Source organism: Panthera uncia, chromosome D2 (assembly GCF_023721935.1).
Source record: "Panthera uncia isolate 11264 chromosome D2, Puncia_PCG_1.0, whole genome shotgun sequence".
Classification (NCBI taxonomy): domain Eukaryota; kingdom Metazoa; phylum Chordata; class Mammalia; order Carnivora; family Felidae; genus Panthera; species Panthera uncia.
The window spans coordinates 18,688,224-18,709,009 of record NC_064818.1 but is presented as its reverse complement, the minus strand read 5'-3'; the positions used below and the strand labels follow the sequence as shown (position 1 = coordinate 18,709,009).

Sequence of the window (20,786 nt, the reverse complement as noted above, 5' to 3'; positions counted from 1 at the left end):
AAACGGAAAATCATAAGGGTACTGAGATGTGTACTTAAACACCACCAGAATGTGAGCATGAAATTCATGTAACTACTGGCTTTTGAAAACCATCCACTAGCACAGAGCAGTCGGCGGGTCAAACATGAGCCCCTTCTGGGGCCTGGCACTGGTCTTGGCAATGGAGGTAGACAAGGATCTTGCTGGGCAGAATGAGTAAATAAGTCAATGGCAGGTATTGATAAGGGCAATGACAAAGATAAGATAAGGTCATGTGGTAGAGAGTGAGTGGGGCTGATTTAGCTAGGGGGGGTAAGGGAAGGCCTCTCTGAAGAGAGTGATGTTTGTTTTTTTTTAATGTTTTTATTTATTTGTGAGACAGAGAGGCAGAGTGTGAGTGGGGGAGGAGCAGAGAGAGAGGGAGACACAGAATCTGAGGCAGGCTCCAGGCTCTGAGCTGTCATCACAGAGCCCGACCTGGGGCTCGAACTGACGAGCCGCGAGATCATGGCCTGAGACGAAGACGGACGCTCAACCGACTGAGCCACCCAGGGCGCCCCAGAAAGCGATGTTGAAATTAAAACCTGAAAAGGAGCGTCTGCCCTGAGCCGGTGTGGGAAAGGCGCGGGCCTGGCATTCCTACAGGTGCTGCAGCTGGCGGCCCGCGGCCTGGCCTGAGGCTCGGCCGCGCTGCTCTCCTCGGCCGTGGCGGTGGGAAAGCCCCGCGGGGGCAGGGACGCGGAGCCACGCGTGGTCCAGGTGCCGGCGTGGGCGGGGTCCGCGGGCCCTGGGCCGGGCATCTGGGACTCCAACTGGGACAGGCGAGAACCGCTGTCCTTGGCGAACCTGCGGAAGAAGAACCCGGAATCTGGAGAAGAAGAACTGGCCTCCAGGCTGGACCACGACAAAGCCAAGGCCACGCGACACATCTTCCTCACCAGGCACTCCCAGAACCAGAACCACGTGGATGCTTCCCAGGAAAAGGACCGCACGCTGACGCCCCTGGGTCTTGAACAGGCTGAACCGACGGGGCTGTGACTTGCCAGCTTGGGCTTGAACTTTAATAAAATTGTCCATTCGTCCATGACCCGGGCCATCGAAACCACTGCTGTGGTCAGCAAACACCTGCCAGGCGTCTCCAAGGTCAGCACAGACCTGCGGAGGGAAGGCGCCCCCATCGAGCCCGACCCACCCGTGTCCCACTGGAAACCCGAGGCTGTGCAGTATTACGAAGACGGGGCCCGGATCGAGGCCACCTTCCGGAACTACATCCACCGGGCAGACGCCAAGCAGCGGGAGGACAGTTACGTGATCTTCAGCTGCCATGCCAGCGTCATCCGCTACATCGTGTGCCGGGCGCTGCCGTTCCCCCCGGAAGTCTGGCTCCACCTCTCTCGCAACGACAGCAGCATCAGCCACCTGGTGGTTCGGCCTGGTGGCCGAGGGGCGCTCAGGGCCCTCGGGGACACGGGGTTCGTGCCTCCGGACAAGATCTCCGGCTCCCGAGGGCTGCCTGGAGGACCTGCTCCCTGGGTCCCCAGCCTGGTTCGCCCGGGTGCCGCCACGGACGCGGCTCCTTCCCTGTCTTCCCTCCACAGGCTGCGCTGCGGTGCCGCTGTTCCTCCGGGAGGAAGGTGAAAAAGCGAGCACGTCTTTAGTGTCTAAAATGCGGCGTTTCGGTCTGTACTTCCGGCCCAGGATGGAAAGGGGAATCGTCCCGAGCAGATCAGCCTGATTTCTCTCTTGGGGTTCTCTGCCCCGTCTGCCAGGACGGGGCCTCACTGCCGCCGTCTGCGGGGACTACGGCCAGTTTGCACAGGCGTCTTTGGTCGTGACCGCTGTTGGCCACGGGAGCCCCTCGAGGCTGTCGGCAAAGGCCATTAGGCAAGAGGGGCTCCCCGGAGGAGGGGCCGCCAGCGCTTCCGTTCAGAACTTGTCGTACGTTCTTCTCATTTCTTAAAACTCTATCACTTCAATATTTGTCAGTGAAAGATTCTGTTCATCTTGGTTCTTGCTTTGGTAACCACTCAGTCTGGGGGCCTGCACCTGTGACACCACGGGGTCTGAACTCCCCTGTGTTGTTAGGCCTTTCCCAGCACCTCGGGGCAGCAAGACGGGTGAAGGAGGGGACCGGAGAGCGACAGTGCAGCCAGGGTCCTGTTTCAGGAGAATACTAGACACTTCAGTCGGCCTCTGGCTGTTAATCCTTTACACTTAGGGATTAAACTGTTGAGACGCGATGTGTCCATTCCAAGTATTCTGTCAATTTAGGGGAAACTACAATTCCTGTGAAGTGGTTATGAACATTTTCTGCGATCAGTGCGACTAATTGGGACATCTGATCCATTTCTCTGTAACTTTGGAAATAACTGCAAAATAAAATTTTATTTTACTGGTTTGAAAAAAAAAAACACCCCGAGTAAACATCTTTGTCAAAAATTGGCCCAGCCATCCATCATTACCACCATTTCCTCCCCCCCCCCCACCCCCGCACCCACCCCCATCCTCAATAGAACTGGACTAAGGGGTGGTCTCTCCCCTTAGCACTCTCCTGAGTGCTAACAAATAAGCAGAACAAAAACCTTCCTGCAAGAATTCAGCAAAGTGTGAATCCGCCCTTCTGACAAAGTTGGGGAGGACTTCCCGGTGGGAATAGAGACTGCTGGTCAAAGCAGATCTGTCTCTTTACAGGATTTTTGCACAGCTGTGATGCAGCCTTAGCCCAGTAGTTTGGAAGAGGGTGGGGACAAGGCTGATTACGAGGAAGGAGAGATTTCTTTTACTAAATATTAACGCCTTCAGTATGCCTCTCAAAAACGTCATTGCTTGGAAAAATCATGAACGAGAGAGCATGAGCTCTCATCTCCTACAGTCTTTCCTCTAAGATGGGTCCAATGTTAGAAAAAAAAAAAAAAAAGCTGATGTGACAACTGGCTCACAAGGCAGTAAGAATTGCCACTTACAGGCCAGTTCCACGTTTTTCTGGAACGTTCTATGATGGCTCGCCTGGTTGAGATCCTCTTCTCCATCCTCAGCGTAGATGACTTACCATATTTTTTTTAGGAAACAAAGACGTGTACATATTATTCTTATTGTTCGATGTGAAAATGTGAATTTAAAAATATGTCAACCAAGGGAGAAGGATAGACAGAAAAAGGCACTTTAAACTTGACATTTTCAACTTTCACATAGTGATTACTGCCAGGGGACCCTAGGAAACCAAGGCGTCGTCTCCCTAAGACTTGACATGTATTAGTTTCCATTTCTCCAAAGAATTTACATTTTGTGATGAAATACAAATTTATTTCATAATAAAACTGAATTCTGTCCTTGTAAATTCTTTTCAAGGAATGTATACCAAAGGCAAGACAACTATCATGTGGGTGCGGTCATATATAAGTGAACACTCACGTGTGCCTATGCATACATTTAAAAAAGTCCTTAAATGGTTGAAAATGACTGCACTCACGTACACTAAATGTGTTTTTTTTTAAATTTTTTTTTTACATCTACTTTTTTGAGAGACAGAGTGCGAGCGCGAGTGGGGGAGGGGCAGAGAGCGAAGGAGACACGGAATCGGAAGCAGGCTCCAGGCTCTGAGCTGTCAGCACAGAGCCTGCCTGACACGGGGCTCGAACCCAAGAACCGTGAGATCATGACCTGAGGCAGAGCTGGATGCTCAACCAACTTAGCCACCCAGGCTCCCCACATACGCTAAATGTTTTAGAAAACAGAGCAGGAAATCTGGGGCGTTCATTTCTTTTATTCATTCATTCATTCATTCATTCATTTATTTAAATTTACTGAGGCCTTCATTTCAATATGATTTTTCATATTCAAGGAAAACTTTTATTAGCACAAATTTAACCCTGTACTTAACGTTATGTAATTTAAACTCTATAAACTTAAATTGATCACTACAGTTCTAAGTCAGGATGGAGCTTGGGTCCCAGTGACTTCTCTTGCTAAGTCAAAACCTACCAATAAGAGTATGGGGACAGATCTGTTCCCTGAAGGAAGATGATGCACGTTCCCCGGATTTACAACGCAGCGGTGGGAAGAAAGTGAATTTAATCCACCTTAGTGCACTATTCACTGTTTTCATGAGTCATCTTTGCCTCAGGAGATCAGGGGAGGTCAGAATTTTTACCTGGTGGTATGACCTAGACTATTCCAGTACTTTTCCAAGCCTGTTTTAGTGGTCTGATCTGTTACTGGGCTGCTGTAGTTTCCCACTGACCGGTCCTATGGGGTACGGAGTACTAAGAGACACTCAGTGAATGGCCTGGCTTTCGGCCATAGTTCTCTACTCTCCATGGGTTGCAGTAGCCTAATTTCTACTTGGTAATCAGCATCAATCAACACGGCTTATTCTCTGCTTTTTGTGTCGTGGCCCAAAGGTACCCAAACAGCCAGGGCAGTCTCCGCTCTCAATTTCGCGTTTACTTGATTAAAAAAAAAAAAAAAAAAAAAAAAGCTGTGATTGAAATATGCAGGTCAAAAATGCAAAAATTTTCAGTGAATGACAGGTTGGCACAAAACCCCACCCTACACTCACCACCCAGCTCAAGAAATAGAACATTCTTGGTACACTAGGAGCCCCTCTCTGGATCCCTTTCCCTCCTTATTTTCCCACAGGAAAGCACAGACCTGCCTTCTCAAGCCATGGATGAGTTTTGTCTTTTTTCGAGCTGTGTATGCATGGAAACTCACAGCATGTACTCTTTTTCCATTGCTTTCTTTTAGCTCAACATTATATTGATAAGAGTAATTCATGGTTTTGCAGCTATAAATTAGTTCGCTTGTCCTGCTGTTGGAACACACCCCCAATTAATTCGTCCATCCCATTGGTAATGGAATTCTCTGTTGATGGACCTCAAGACGTTTCCAGCCTTAGGGCATTTCCGTACTGATGCCTCAGATTTCTTGGTGTACATGCACCTGCATTTCTGTTGGGCATATCTAAGGTTGTATTCCCGGGTCTCAGGGAATCCGCATGTTCTACTTTTGTACATTCTTCCAAATCATTTGTCCAAACTCTACTAATTTATAGTGTATGAGCATTTCAGTTCTTCCACAGTCTTGTTAACACTGGCTTTGTCATTTTGGATAGTGGAATTAGTGGTTTTGACATGCATTTCTTTGATAACAATCGAGATTCAGTAGCTTGTCATACATCTCTTGGCCATTCGAATATCTGTTATGAAGTGGTGTATCTTGCCTATTTTCCCATTTATCTTTTTCCTTTGGGTCTTCCTTCATCAAATACGTAATTTAAAAATATTCTCCCTCATTTTTTAATTAATGCTGTCTTTTGATGTTCAGATATTCCTAATTTTCATTTATTCCCAGTTTTAAATGTTTTCCTTAGTTGTTAGTACCTTTTGTATCCTTTAAGAAATTATTTCCTGATCAAAGTCATGAAGATATTCCCCTATGTTGTATTCTAAAAACTTTTACTGCTTTGCTGTTTCTTTTTTCAAATGTTTATTTATTTTTGACAGGGAGAGAGACAGCATAAGCAGGAGAGGGACAGAGAGAGAGGGAGATAGAATCCAAAGCAGGCTCCAGGATCTAAGCTGTCAGCACAGAGCCCACGGTGGGGCTCAAACTTACAAACTGTGAGATCATGACCTGAGCAGAATTCAAACGCTTAGCCGACTGTGTCACCCAGGCGCCCCTGTTTCACTTTTTACATTAGATGTGTAATTCACCAAGAATGATGTTTGTGCATATTATTTGAGTAGGAATCAAGTTTCACCCCCCCCCCCCGCTTATTAATACATAACTCAACCACAACCCTTTAATGAAAAGATTGTCCTCTCTCAACTTTTCATAGTGCCTCCCATCAGAGATCAAATGCCCAAAGAGAACATCGGTCTGTTTCTGGAATCTCTAGTCCTTATTTGTCCATCCTTGTACTGGTACCACAGTGTCATAGTTGTTAACATCTGTATAACAAATCTCTATCCAGATAGTGTTAGTCTTCCAACTATCTCCTTCTCCTATATTTTCTTATCTATCTTTGTCTTTTATATTCCCATAAATCTTAGAACTGGCTTTTAAACTTACACACACACACACACACACACACACACGCACACACACTCACACACCCTATGAGGATTTTACTTGAGGTTGCTGTGGATCCTATACATACATTTGGTGGTGGTCTTTATCACGCTGACTTTTTCAAACATGCATATTTTTAAGGTTTATTTGTTTTTGAGAAAGAGAGAGAGAGTGCAAGACAGAGAGATGGGGCAGAGGATCCAAAGCGGGCTGTGAGCTGACAGCAGAGCCTGATGTGGGGCTGGAACTTGCGAACTGCGAGATGGTGACGTGAGCCGAAGTTGGATGCTCGACCAACTGAGCCCCCCAGATGCCCCGACTTTTTCACATCTTGGCTACGATCCATTACGTCTCCTTCCCATTTATTAAGTTTTTTAAATTCCTCTCAGTGATGTTTTCTACTTTTTTTGTGTGGAGGTTTTGTACGTTTTTATTAGGTTTGTTTTTAGTGGGTTTTTTTTGTTTTTTGTTTTGTTTTGTTTTGTTTTGTTTGTTTTTTTTGAGAGTGAGAGAGGGTGTGCTGGAGCACAAGCTAGGGAAGGGCAGAAGGAAAGGGAGAGAGAGAGGGAATCATAGCAGGCTCCCTATGCCCAGCCTGGAGCCCAGTGCCGCACTCCATCTCCCAACCCTCGAGTCGTGACCTGAGCTGAAATCAAGAGGTGGAGGCTTGACAGAGGGAGCCACCCAGGTGCCCCTATTTTTACATATTCGAAGTGTATTCCTTCAAGGGCTGTAGCCTTTTTGTGTGCGTATAATTTTATTTACGCACTCATTGCTGTTATAAACAAAACACAGGCTTGATTTTCGCACAACGGCTTTAAATTCAGGGACTTTGCAAAAGATTATATGTAGATTCTTTTGGATTCTCTTTCTTCGTCTCTGTATTTGTCTCTTTCTCTGTGTATCTCTCTGTCTCTCTAATTATTATTATTACTTAACATTCATGTTAATTCATTTCCTCGACATATTGAATCAGTTAGGACCTCCCATCATTCCCAATTTCAGACAGCAACACTTTAGCATGAGGTACATTGTTTGATTTAAAGTTTTCATTTGTTTGTTTTTGTCAAAATAGAGACTTTTCTTTCTATGTGTAGTTTGCTAAGTTTCTTTTTTGTTTTTCTTTTTTTTAAGTTTATTTATTTTTGACAGAGACAGAGTACGAGCATGAGCTGGGGAGGGGCAGAGAGAGAGGGGGAGGCACAGAATCCGAAGCAGGCTCCAGGCTCCGAGCTGTCAGCACAGAGCCTGACCCGGGGCTCGAACTCACCAACCGTGAGATCATGACCTGGGCCGAGGTCGGTCGCTTAACCAACAGAGCCACCCAAGCACCCCCCTTTTTTTTCTTAAGTCAGGAATTGATGTTGAATTTTATCAAGCATTTTTTCAGGAACCCATTTAGATGGTCATTTGATTTTTATTCTTTATTCTGTTGATGGCATAAGTTGTATGGATTGATTTCAAATATGAAGCCATGGGGACGTTTCTGGACCACACCCAATTTGGACGTTGTATATTATCCTTTTTCATGTGTTGCTAACTCACTTTGCAAATACTCTGTTCAGGTTATTTTTTTGCATGTTTATGAGCAGATGGCCACACTGTATCACCTTGGCCCACGTCAGATTACTAAGGAACCTCCTTAGCCCACACACAGCTGACAAGTTTGAGGGTACTGATGCCCCCTTAGGGGTGAACTTCAAAGCAGCAGGAGGCTACCTACTGCCTGTCAAGTGAGAAATTCTGGGAGGAGTTCTGTGTGCTTCTAAGAAGCCCCAAGAGAAATGACTGCCCCATACCTAGAGCGTTGATCTCAATGAACAGATCCTTACATTGGCTTGTTTTAGGGTAGACTTTTTATTGTGTGCAGAAAACCTCCCAGATTATAAGTGTCCAGCTAGTGAATTTCCACAAAGGGAACATATTCAGGTAACTGGAGCAAGAAATGGGCGCTCAGAGCATCTCAGCCTCCCCTCTCAGGCCCCCTTCCACATCCTTCCTGTCTTCGCTTGCTGGGTCCAATTCTCTGGCCACTGTGGTAGAGCAGCACAATCTTAGCACCTTCATACAGCACCAACCTATTTTCTTGCAGGTCTGTAGGTGAGAAGCCTGACACGGGTCTCGCCCCTGGGCTAAACCCAAAGTGTTAATAGGGCTGCATTCCTTCGAGACCCCTGGGCTAAACTCAAAGTGTTAATAGGGCTGCATTCCTTTCCGAAGGATCTGGGAGACGACTGGTTTCCTGCTTATTCCAGTTGTTGACAAAATTCATTTCTTCATGGTGATAGGGTTCGGGCCCAACCTTGCTGGTTGCCAGCTGAGGGCCATTTCCAGCTTCTATAGGCCCCTACATTCCTTGAATCCTGGCTCCCTTTTTTTCCATCTCCAGAACTTGCAACCATGGGTTGGGTCGCTTTTATGCTTCAAGTTATTTTTTTAATATTCCATTGTATATATACGTGTGTGTGTGTTCACACATACACACACACACACACACACACACACACACACACACATATATATATATTTATACCACATCTTTTTTTTTTTTATTTTTCATAGAGACAGAGCACAAATCGGGGAGGGGCAGAGAGAGAAGGAAACACAGAATCCGAAGCAGGCTCCAGGCTCTGAGCTGTCAGCAGAGCTCGACGCGGGACTCGAACTCACAAGTTGTGAGATCATGACCTGAGCCGAAGTCAGACGCTCAACCGACTGAGCCACCCAGTCGCCCCGTATTTATACCACATCTTAATCCACTCATTTATTGATGGATACTTGGACTGCTTCCGTAATTTGACTATTGCAAATAATGCTACTGTAAACATAGGGGTACAAGCATCCCTTTGTATTAGTGTTTTTGTATTTTTTTTGCTAAATATCCCATAGCGTGATTACTGGATTATAGGATGGTTCTTCTTTTTTTTTTTTTTTTAATGTTTTTTAGTTTTTTCTTTCGAGTAAACCCAACGTGGGGTCTCTGCTCAGAACCCTGAGATCAAGAGTCTTACTTCCCCCACTGAGCCAGCCAGCTGCCCTTGCAGGGTAGTTCTATTTTTAACTTTTTGAGGAACCTCCACACTGCTTTCCACAGTGGCTGCATCAGTTTGCATTCCCACCAACAGTGCAAGAAGTTTCCTTTTTCTCCACATCCTCACCAGCATCTGTTTCTTGTGTGTGTGTGTGTGTGTGTGTGTGTGTGTGTGTGTTTAAAGGTTATTTATTTATTTTGAGAGAGAAAGAGAGAAAGCGTGAGTAGGGGAGGGAGAGAGAGAGAAAGGGAGACAGAGAGAATCCCAAGCAGGCTCCATGCTGTCAGCACAGAGCCCAGTGCAGGGCTCTATCCCATGAACCATGAGATCATGACCTGGGCCAAAATCAAGTCTGATGCTTAACCGCCTGGGCCGCCCAGGTGCCTCTCTTGTGTTTTTGATTTTAGCCATTCTGACAGTGTAAGGTGACATCTCCTTGTGGTTTTGCTTTGCATTTCTCTGCTGATGAGTGATGTTGAGCATTTTTTCATGTGTCTGTTGGCCGTCCGGATGTCATCTTTGCAAAAGTGTCTATTCATGTCTTCTGCCCATTTCTTCACTGGATTATTTGTTTTTCAGGTGTGGAGTTTGATAAGTTCCTTATGGATTTTGGATACTCACCCTTTATCAGATATACCATTTGCCAATGTCATCTCTCAGTAAGTTGTCTTTTAGTTTTGTTGATTGTTTCCATTGTTGTGCAGACGCTTTTTATTTTGATTGTAGTCCCTTTTAGCCTTCAGATTGTTTATACCTTTTCTGTTATCACATCTTTGGCTAATATTTACTTTCCTCTTCCACTCTTTTTTTTTTTTTTTAATTTTTTTTTTTCAACATTTTTTATTTATTTTTGGGACAGAGAGAGACAGAGCATGAACGGGGGAGGGGCAGAGAGAGAGGGAGACACAGAATCGGAAACAGGCTCCAGGCTCCGAGCCATCAGCCCAGAGCCTGACGCGGGGCTCGAACTCACGGACCGCGAGATCGTGACCTGGCTGAAGTCGGACGCGTGATCTGGCTGAAGTCGGACGCTTAACCGACTGCGCCACCCAGGCGCCCCTCCTCTTCCACTCTTAAGGGCCCAGGATATTTCTTTTGCTCACTCAGATAATCGAGGATTAATCTCCCTCTTTTAAGGCCCATGGCTTTAATTTCATCTGTAAAATCCTTTTTTGCCATATCAGGTAACATCTTCACAGGTCTCAGGGAGTAAGATGTTCACATCCTCTTGGGGACCATTATTCTGTGTATCACATCCCCATATGCCACTTAAAAAAATTTTTTTTAATGTTTACTTATTTTTGAGAGAGAGAGAGAGTGAGACAGAGTGTGAGCGGGGGAGGGCCAGAGAGAGGGAGACACAGAATCGGAAGCAGGCTCCAGGCTCTGAGCGCTCAGCCCAGAGCCCGATGTGGGACTCGAACTCATGGACCGAGAGATCATGACCTGAGCTGAAGTCAGACGCCCAACCAACTGAGCCACCCAGGCTCCCCCCCCCCCCCCCATATGCCACTTTAATAAAAATAATTGTTTTCTAGACTTTTAACACCAAAGATTGGTTTTTCTGTTTTGTATATAGATGGACTAATCCAACGTACACTTTTTGGAGCTTGGCTTCTTTTCACTCATTGTTGTTTGTGTGGATGCTTTAAGACCCAGTGCTCAATTCATCGTGTTCCCTTTTCCCTGATGCAATGTTTGTGGAAGTATGTGTTGACATGGAGACTGTCCCCTTGGGTCCTTGACTGACTCAGCTGAACCCCAAGTGGGACATATAACAGGGCTAAGAGATACATTTTTCTTGTATCAAGTCAATGAGAATCTGGGATTGTTTGTCATCACAGCAAAGCCTACCTAGGTTGTCTCAAAGGAACTTGGAACCAAAAGTTTGGTGCTGTTGTAACAAAAATCTAAATTATGTGTCTTTATCTTAGTGGTCAGATAGTGGGCAATGAGAACACTGCCATTAGAGCCTAGAAAAATAGTTACCCGTGTATTTAGTGATGCAATAGTTGGAAACATTGTCAGGTATTACCTTGAGAAGGAGATTATGTACCTGAAGAACTGGTTATTCCAGAGGAAGAGGTTGAAGTACAGAACATTAACAGTACATGTTGATTTCAGTCTGAAATAGCTTATAAAAGAAAACTTACCTGCAAGTGAAAAGAAAAGGGAATAGAGAGTATCTGAATTCAGGCTCTTGTAGGGTTAAAAGAAACAATTACTTTAATCTCATTCTCCCTGTGTCCTTTCCCCTCACCCCTCACCTCCCCCCGCCACACCCCTCCCAAAAAAACAGCAGACCTTAGAGCGAGAAGATACTAAAACCTGCCTTTTGGCAAGGGTCTGATCAAGGGTATAGCCATCACACTGTTGTTAAACTTCCAAATGTATTAAGATGTTTCAGATTAGACTCTAGCTAAGAGTATAGAGCCCAGAGATCCCTTCATTAGAAAACAGTGACTCAAGAACAAAGACTAAGGTTAGGGCTCTTATAACAAAACCCTTAGGCTCAAGTTACCTGTAATTAAGTTGAGAAAGAGGGGAGGAAAAAGACAGGTGTGTGAGAAAGCAAGATAATGTGGTTGCAAATCTAAGAATGTATGTAAAAAAACCAAAACCTAGGAGTGTATTAGTTCTCTATTACGGCATAACAAATGACCCCAAAGCTTAGTGGTTCAGAACAACATGTATGTGTTATTTCACACTTCTCCTTATTTCACAGAATCTGGGTCTTCTGCTTCAGGGTCCCTTTCAAGGCTGCAACTCAGCCAGGGCTGAGTCTCATCTACGACTGGGAGGAGTCCTCTCTCAAGTTTACTGAGTGGTTGCTGGCAGGATTTAGTTCCTGGTGAGCGGTAGGACTGAGGACCTCGGTTACTCACTGGCAGTCGGCCTGAGGGTGTCCTCAGTTCCTTGTCACATGCGTCTCTCTAAATGCCAGCTTGAGGAATTAATGCGCGCGAGCTGAGAAGGCAATAGAACCTGTAACATCGAAACTTGAGCCGCCGTCCGCAGTCTCTTTCTCTCTCTTTCTCAAAAATAAATAAATAAATTAAAAACAAAAACTTAAAAAAATTTTAAACGGAAACCCTTGGAAATTTTGAGTTGAGGCATGATAGGATATTGTTCGGAGAGTTTACTTAGGAATGTGAGAATTTTAGAAGATAGCTAGAGTATTTAGAGACTCACGAAATGGCTGCGCGAATACGTATCTTCCAGTTAGAAGCATATACAGATTCAACAAATTACTTTGAATCAAATTTAATCTTCACGACTCACATTTTAACTCAAAAACACTTTGTTGTCCTTTTTGTGAAACCCTGATTCACAGTGTTTGACACCTGAGGGCTTTTCCACTACCCTTTCCTTTCTTTTCAAGAGTTACTCTATTACAGCCCTTAATTAGTATTATTCATAGAATCTGTAAATGGTAAATGTCCTATTCAAAAAATTATTTATTTATTTTTATGTATTTATTTATTTTTGAGACAGAGAGAGAGAGAGAGAGAGCACGCTCACACGAGCAAGCAGGAGAGACACACAGAGAGAGGGAGAGACAGAATTCCAAGCAGGCTTCCTGCCATCGGGCGTGGGCTCCCCACGGGGCTCCAAGCAGGGCCCCATGTAGGGCTCGATCTCACAACCTATGAGATCATGACCTGTGAGATCACAACCTGAGCCAAACTCAAAGAATCAGACGCTCAGCCACCATTGGCCCACTGAGCCACCCAGCCCCCCTGCCCGTCGTTCTTTAGCAGATTGGAGCTATGGAAAAGTCTGGCGTCCTTGATTTATGAGTATAGTGCCTTCTAGTGGCTAGCCTATGTCATTGCAACCACGGCTGCATTGAAGAAGGTATTTGAAAGCAGAATTCGCTCTTCAACTCCCAAGTTTCTAACTTTTCAAGCCTTGATAATCAGAATCAAAAAGCAAAGGAGAATTTAAGAAATGATACTGAGTTGACTAGTAAGACAGCGCATATAACTAATTTTCTATTATTTAAGTGAGCCATTGTTTGCTCGTGGAACAAGGTAGAAAAGAGGGTAGCATAAGGGAGGGGAAACCTGCTTGTGTCATTTCTCCTCACTGACGCCGTGGGACTGAGACACAAAGGGACAAAGTGACTTAAATCACTTACTTATAAAACTTTTGTTGTGAAGAAAACTAGACTTATTGTGATGATTTAAGCTACAATTTTTAAAAAGATTTTATTTATTTATTTGTTTGCTTTTCAATGCTTATTTATTTTTGAGAGATAGAGAGGGAGACAGAGCATGAGCAGGGGAGAGGCAGAGAGAGAGAAGGAGACACAGAATCCGAAGCAGGCGCCAGGCTCCGAGCTGTCAGCACAGAGCCCAACGCAGGGCTTGAACTCACGAACCGTGAGATCATGACCTGAGCTGAAGTCGGACACTCAACCGACTGAGCCACCCAGGCACCCCCAAAAGATTTTATTTTTTAGAGCAGTTTTAAATTCCCAACAAAACTGAGCAGAAAGTAGACTTCCCATATACCCCCTGCAGCCACACATGCACAGTCCCACCAGAGTGGGACATTTGTCACAACTGATGAATCTGCATGGACATATCATTATCACCCAAAATCCATAGTTTCCACTACATGTATTCTTGGTGTTGTATATTCTATGATAAATGTGTAATGGCATGTATCTACCATTATAGTTTCATACTTTATTTTTTTAAAAAAAAATTTTTTTTCAACGTTTTTTATTTATTTTTGGGACAGAGAGAGACAGAGCATGAACGGGGGAGGGGCAGAGAGAGAGAGGGAGACACAGAATCAGAAACAGGCTCCAAGCCATCAGCCCAGAGCCTGATGCGGGGCTCGAACTCACAGACCGCGAGATCGTGACCTGGCTGAAGTCGGACGCTTAACCGACTGCGCCACCCAGGCGCCCCTATAGTTTCATACTTTAAAAAACTCTCCTACCGACCACTGACAATTACTGATTTTCTTCTCACTGTCTCCATGGTTTTGGCTTTTCCAGGCTGCGATGTAGCTGGAATCACACAGTATGTCGCCTTTGCAGATTGGCTTCTTTTACTTGATAATATGCATTGAAGTTTCTTCCATGTCTTTTCATGGTTTGATAGCTCATTTCTTTTTAATGTTCCATTGTCTAGATATACCAGTTTATTTATCCATTCACCTACTAAAGGACATTTTGGCTGCTCCAAGTCTTGGCAATTACGAACAAGCTGCCTCAAGCATCCATGTGCAGGGTTTTGCGTGGACATAAGTTTCCTAGGCTATACGTTTTCATTTTTAGTTTTCAGCATCTGTGGAGAGTGGCTGGTTAAATTTGACCCAGGTAGTACAGCTATAAATCTAGTTCCTGCTAGGCCTCCTCACCAAGGCAACCATTCCAAATGTTAGGAAAGTCAATACAAAGGTTGAAAAAACCATGGCGGAAGTATTTAATCGTATTATCTAAAGTTTATTGTATTTGGGAGTGATTAGATTGTGAGCGCGCAGTAAATGCAAATTACATGCAATCACAAACTTCCTTTTGATTTCATGAGACCTTCAAACGTGCTGTGGTTGCTTTTGCCCATAAAAAATGTAGGCTGTAATAACGAGGAAGCCATGTGTAAATGTCTCGCACAAGCGCTTTTAGAAAGGGGGCGGCAACTGACCCACATGATGGTGCCCAACACGTTCTTAGTTCAGATCCTGATGGCACGTGAGGACTGGAGACCTGAGATTAGCAGTTTAATAGAATTGAAGCCTGCAGATACGTGGAGAAGGAAATACAATGCATATTTCAGCAAATATGCAAATTCTCTTAAAAAATCCTCCAGGAACGGCCATTATTAAAGGTTAATAATTTTGAACTGCTCAAGGACTTTATGAAACCTTTTATTATACATTGATCCACACGTTATTGCTATCTGCTGCCAGCTTTTACCCCAGGCCAAAATATCACAGTAAACCTTGTCTTTTCACTTGCCCCTCATGCCCTCCCCTCCCCAGTACCTAATGAAGAATCTACTTGGGCACAGCGATTAGAGACTGGTTTCTTGGTTAGCCTCCGATGTCTTGTGGTATAGATGTTGCTCCTCTGTGTGGTTTTTCTTAGTGATTCTGAAATCAGTTTTTACAACATTTGTGGCTGTGCCCTGATTTAAGAAAACCTGATATCTCTATTTAAATTTAAATATTTAAATATTTAAATATTTAAATATTTATTTCTTTATTTCTTTATTTCTTTATTTCTTTATTTAATTATGTGCATGCTCTGTGTAAGCAGGGGAGGGGGAAAGAAAGAGGGAGAGAATCCCAAGCAGTCTCCTTGCTGTCAGCACAGAGCTGGACACAGAGCCTGAGCTGAAAAATCAAGTCAGATGCGTAACAAACTGAGCCACCCAGGCGCCCGAGAGATCTTTCGTGGCTCCTTAAGAGATTTTGGGATTGTTTGTTCTAGTTCTGTGAAAAATGCTGTTGGTGTTTTGACAGGGATCGCTTTAAATCTGTCGATTGCTTTGGGTCATGTGGACTTTTTTTTTTTTTTAAGTTTATTTATTTTGAGAGGGAGAGAGAGAGAAGGAGAGAGAGAGAATCCCAAGCAGACTCCACTCTGTCAGCGCAGAGCCTGATGTGGAGCTCAAACTCATGAACCGTGAGATTATGACCTGAGCTGAAACCAAGAGTCAGATGCTTAACCACGGAGGCCACCCAGGCACCCACGGGAGTGTGGAGATTTTAACAATATTCGTACTTCCAGCCTACGAAGGCATTCCAATAGAATGTGTGTCATCTTCAATTTTTTCATCATCATTTTATAGTTTTTTAAGTGCAAGTATTTCACCTCTTTGGTTAACTTTATTTCTAGGCACCTTATTACTTTTGGTGCCAATGGGATTGTTGCCAATGGGATTGTTTTCCTAATTTCTCTTTCGGCTGTTTCATTATTAGCCTATCGACATGCAACCGATTTCTGCGCACTGATTTTGTACCCTGTGACTTTACTGAACTCATTTTATTAGTTCAAGCAGTTTTGGGGTGGAGTCTTCAGGGTTCTCTAGATATAGAAATTCTAGCTTGTGTAACCTTTTGTTTCCTCTTCTACAGAGAGATAGGCATAGAGACCCAGGTGAAAGTTTGGCCTGCCTGCCAGCCTGGCCTCTGGAGCCGGCACAGGGTGTGGGTGGGAGGTGTGGTTTGTATTATCAGGGGGAGGGTCAGCAGCTGCTTGCTTGCTTGATCAACTGTCAACAAGGCTAAGATGCCGACTACTTTCCTGGCCTAGTGAGAGGCAGGGCCTTAATGGACAGGGAGATAGGAATGCCGGAATGGGTTTGCTATGTTGACCTGCACCCTCCTTGCTGCACCCCCCTGGGGTCCAGAGGGCCCTCCTTCACTAAGATGTTGAGGAATGGGTCAGTGAGGGAGACAGCAATGTCCTCGAAGAGCTCAGTAGTTGCTGTCCCCTGGGGCCAGGGTTGGTGGGAAATGCTGCCATTTCAGAGAGGAAGGCAAGACCCAAGGACGAGCACAGAATCCCAGGGAAACGGAGGGCCAGTGACAGTATGAAGCCTCCACGAGGCCTGTTGAGCAGATGACTTCTTTTTTTTTTTTTTTATTAAGTTTTTTAAATCATCTATGAGATGACAGAGAGAAACAGACAGAGTGTGAGTGGGGGAGGAGCAGAGAGAGAGGGAGACACAGAATCCGAAGCAGGCTCCAGGCTCCAAGCCATCAGCACAGGACCCGAACTCACTGCGAGATCACGACCTGAGCCGAAGTCGGATGCTTAACCGACTGAGCCACCCAGGTGCCTCCGAGCAGATGACTTCTAAGAGTAGTTGGGACTAAGTAGTAATCAGAGTGTTTTGAACCACAGTATTATTTGAGGGTGGCTAATGGGCATCCTTAGGAATGACACGGGTGGGCAGTCTATGCTTGATCTCCGAAACAGCAACAATTCTGGGCCTTCTTACAAAACTTAGATTATAACAATGCTCGGTCATGATCTCTCACCATTCTATGGCTGGTTCCTTTTTTTGATTGCGGCAAGATGTGCATGGCATAAAAGTCACCATTTTAGTCATTCTTGAATGCACCGTTCTGTGGCATTAAGTACATTCCCGTTGTCGTGCATCCATCACCACCATCTGTCACCAGAGCTTCTCGTCTTCCCAAACTGAAACTCTGTCTCCATTAAGAAGCAGCACCCCACTGGGGGTTGTAGGGAAACCAGTCTGTCAATAAATTGTGTGAAAAAGAAAGAAAGAAAGAAAGAAAGAGAAAGAAAGAAAGAGAGAAAGAAAGAAAGAAAGAAAGAAGAAAGAAAGAAAGAAAGAAGAAAGAAAGAAGAAAGAAGAAAGAAAGAAAGAAGAAAGAAAGAAGAAAGAAAGAAGAAAGAAGAAAGAAAGAAAGAAGAAAGAAAGAAGAAAGAAAGAAAGAAAGAAGAAAGAAAGAAGAAAGAAAGAAGAAAGAAAGAAAGAAAGAAGAAAGGAGGAAGAAAGAAAGAAAGAAGAAAGAAGGAAGAAAGAAAGAAAGAAGAAAGAAAGAAGAAAGAAGGAAGAAAGAAAGAAGAAAGAAAGAAGAAAGAAAGAAGAAAGAAGAAAGAAGAAAGAAAGAAGAAAGAAAGAAATAAAGAAGAAAGAAAGAAAGAAAGAAGAAAGAAAGAAAGAAGAAAGAAAGAAAGAAAGAAGAAAGAAGGAAGAAAGAAGAAAAGAAGAAAGAAGAAAGAAAGAAAGAAGAAAGAAAGAAGAAAAAAAGAAGAAAGAAGGAAGAAAGAAAGAAAGAAGAAAGAAAGAAGAAAGAAAGAAAGAAAGAAAGAGAAAGAAAGAAGAAAGAAAGAAACAGCTCCCCACTCTGAGCTGTTGGGACCCGCCATTCTACTTTCCGCGTCTATGAATTTGCCTGTTCTAGGTACCTCGTACTGGTGGAATCACACAGTATTTGTCCATTAGCGACTGGATTATTTCTCTTAGCCTAATATCTTCAAGGTTCATCCATGTTGTAGCCCGTGTCAGAATCCCTTGCTTTTTAAGGCTGAATAATATTCCATCGTATGAATATATCACATGTTGTGTATCCATTCGTCTGTCGATAGGCATGTAGATCATTCTGCTGGGCATATTGGTGTGCAAATATCTCCTGGAGTCCCTGATTTCAATTCTTTTGGGTAATACCTAGGAGTGGAATTACCGGTTCACACGATAATTCCATGTTTCATTTGTTTGAGAATTCACCGTACTGTTTTCCGCAGTGCCTGCACTGTGCTTCTAATTTCTCCACGTCCTTGCCAGTACTTGTTATTTTCAGTTTTAAAAACTTGTTTTTCTTCCTTTCTCTGTCTCTTTTTAAGTTTTTAAAACAATGTTTAGTTATTTATTTTCGAGAGCAGGAGTGGGGGAGGGGCAGAGAGAGAAAGGAGACACAGAATCGGAAGCAGGCTCCAGGCTCTGAGCTGCCAGCACAGAGCCCGACACAGGGCTCGAACCTACAAACCACGAGATCACGACCTGAGCCGAAGTTGGACACTTAACCAACTGAAGCCACCCAGGCGTCCTGTTTCTTTCTTTCTCCTTCCTTCTTTCCTTCCTTTTTTCCTTCCTTCTTTCCTTCCTTTTTTCCTTCCTTCCTTCCTTCCTTCCTTCCTTCCTTCCTTCCTTCCAGTAAGCCATCCTAATGGGTGTGAATATGGCACTTCTTACCGGAGTCTCTCAGGTAGCTGCTGGGCTTGGGGTGGGGGTCATTTGCGGCTTCCCCCATGTGTCTTGGGTTGGGATCACTGGAACACTACGGTCTTCCAGGCAGTGTCCCCTTCAGACAACCCCTCCATATGGCTAGTTTGGGCTTCCTGGGGATCTAGGGTAGTTATGCTTTTTATATAGCTTCTGGCTTCCTCCTGAGCAAATGTTCCAAGACAGAATGTAGAAGCAGCCAGTGTCTTAAAACGTGGGCTTGGAATCTATTATGGGGACCCTTCCACTGTATTCTTTAGTCAAGCACTCACGAACATGCCGAGTTTCAAGGGGAAGGGACTTGGAGACTACCTCCTAGGCTGAGGAATGTCAAAAGATTTTTGAGCATCTTCAAAAGTCCCGGGTGAAGTTGCTAGACTAGGTCGTGTTCCTAACAGCTCTCACAGGCAAACAGATAGAGACATTTCCTCTACTTCAGCCTTGGCCTTTTGAGAAGTTGGAACTCCAGCCCGGCATCACTCTCTCTGAGCCACTCATTTTGCAGTCTGGGTGACACGTCACCCCCTGTCAGTACAGCCTGGTCCTCCCACCCAGGCCATGGCTGAGCAAGCCTGAGGCTAGATTGAGGTCTCTGAGGGCCAGGGACTCAGTTAAGTCCCTTCGAGGACAGGTAAAGAGCAACTCTTCCCCAACAAAAACTTGCTACAGATTGAAGTCTGGGTATAACCCATCACAAAGAGAAGGATCTGTTTTCTGCATTTATTGTTTCCTTCTGGGCTTCTGAACTCCCATGTTCGGGCAGAAGAGGCAACCTACTTGGGGGCCTCAAATCCAGATGGTTAGACCACTTATTTTTGGAAGAATAATTTCTTCTTTATTCTGTTTAAGTTAATAGGAAAAAAAAAAAAGTCTGACTAGAAAGGTTATCTTACAAGTAAGTTCTGGGGCGCCTGGGGGCTCAGTCGGTTAAGCATCCGACTTCGGCTCAGGTCACGATCTCGCAGTCCATGAGATCGAGCCCCGCGTCAGGCTCTGTGCTGACAGCTCGGAGCCTGGAGCCTGTCTCAGATTCTGTGTCTCCCTCTCTCTCTGACCCTCCCCGCTTCATGCTCTGTCTCTCTCTGTCTCAAAAGTAAATAAATATTAAAAAAAAAAAAATTAAAAAAAAAAAAGAAGTAAGTTCTTAGGGGTAGGTTTTGCGGTCACATGAAAAGTTGTCCCTGAGGGGCGCCTGGGTGGCTCAGTCGGTTGGGCGCCCGACTTCAGCTCAGGTCATGATCTCACAGTTCGTGGGTTTGAGCCCCGCATAAAGCTCTGTGCTGACAGCTCGGAGCCTGGAGCCTGCTTTGGATGCTGTGTCTCCCTCTCTCCCTGCCTCTCCCCTACTCATGCTCTCTCTCTCTCTCTCTCTCTCTCTGTCTCTCAAAAATGAATAAGTTTTTAAAAAAAATATTAAAAAAAAAGAAAAGTTGTCCCTGAGATGAATAAAGATTGGAACAGAGAGATTCAATGTTTAATACACACTATTTTTTTGAATTTTAAAGAAGAAAATGTATCATATGCACACAAAAGCCTGTAGATTAAAAAGAATAAAATGAGCTCAGGATTCAGGTGAAGTTGCCAAGTATCTCAGGATTCAGTCAAAAAAAATTTTTTTAATGTTTATTTATTCTTGGAGAGAGGGGGACAGAGCAGGAGTGGGGGAGGGGCAGACACACACACACACACACACACACACACACACACAGAATCCAAAACAGGTCTCAGGCTCTGAGCTGTCACCACACAGCCCAATGCGGGGCTTGAACTCACCAACTGTGAGATCATGCCCTGAGCCAAAGTCCCTTCCTTACTGAGCTCTTGTCAAGGGCCTCCCTTTGTCCCCACCCCACCCCACCCCACCCCACCCAACAAGGGGTAAGTATATCCTAATTACTTTATTAATAATTCCCTTCTTTTTCCATATAGCTTTACTGCTCATGTATGGGCCCTCGGTCATAAACAGTTTAGTTTTGAAAAGCCA

At 44.5% G+C, this 20,786-nt stretch overlaps 1 protein-coding gene across 1 annotated transcript in view; it reads left to right on the top strand.

The window, feature by feature from the left end:
• LOC125933106 (serine/threonine-protein phosphatase PGAM5, mitochondrial-like) overlaps positions 1-20,786 on the top strand; it is a 48,034-nt gene that overhangs the window by 2,662 nt on the left and 24,586 nt on the right. Inside the window, 2 exon segments of the mRNA XM_049645986.1 lie at positions 602-1,588; positions 1,749-1,917. Of these exon segments, the coding sequence (XP_049501943.1) occupies positions 602-1,588; positions 1,749-1,917 (1,156 nt within the window).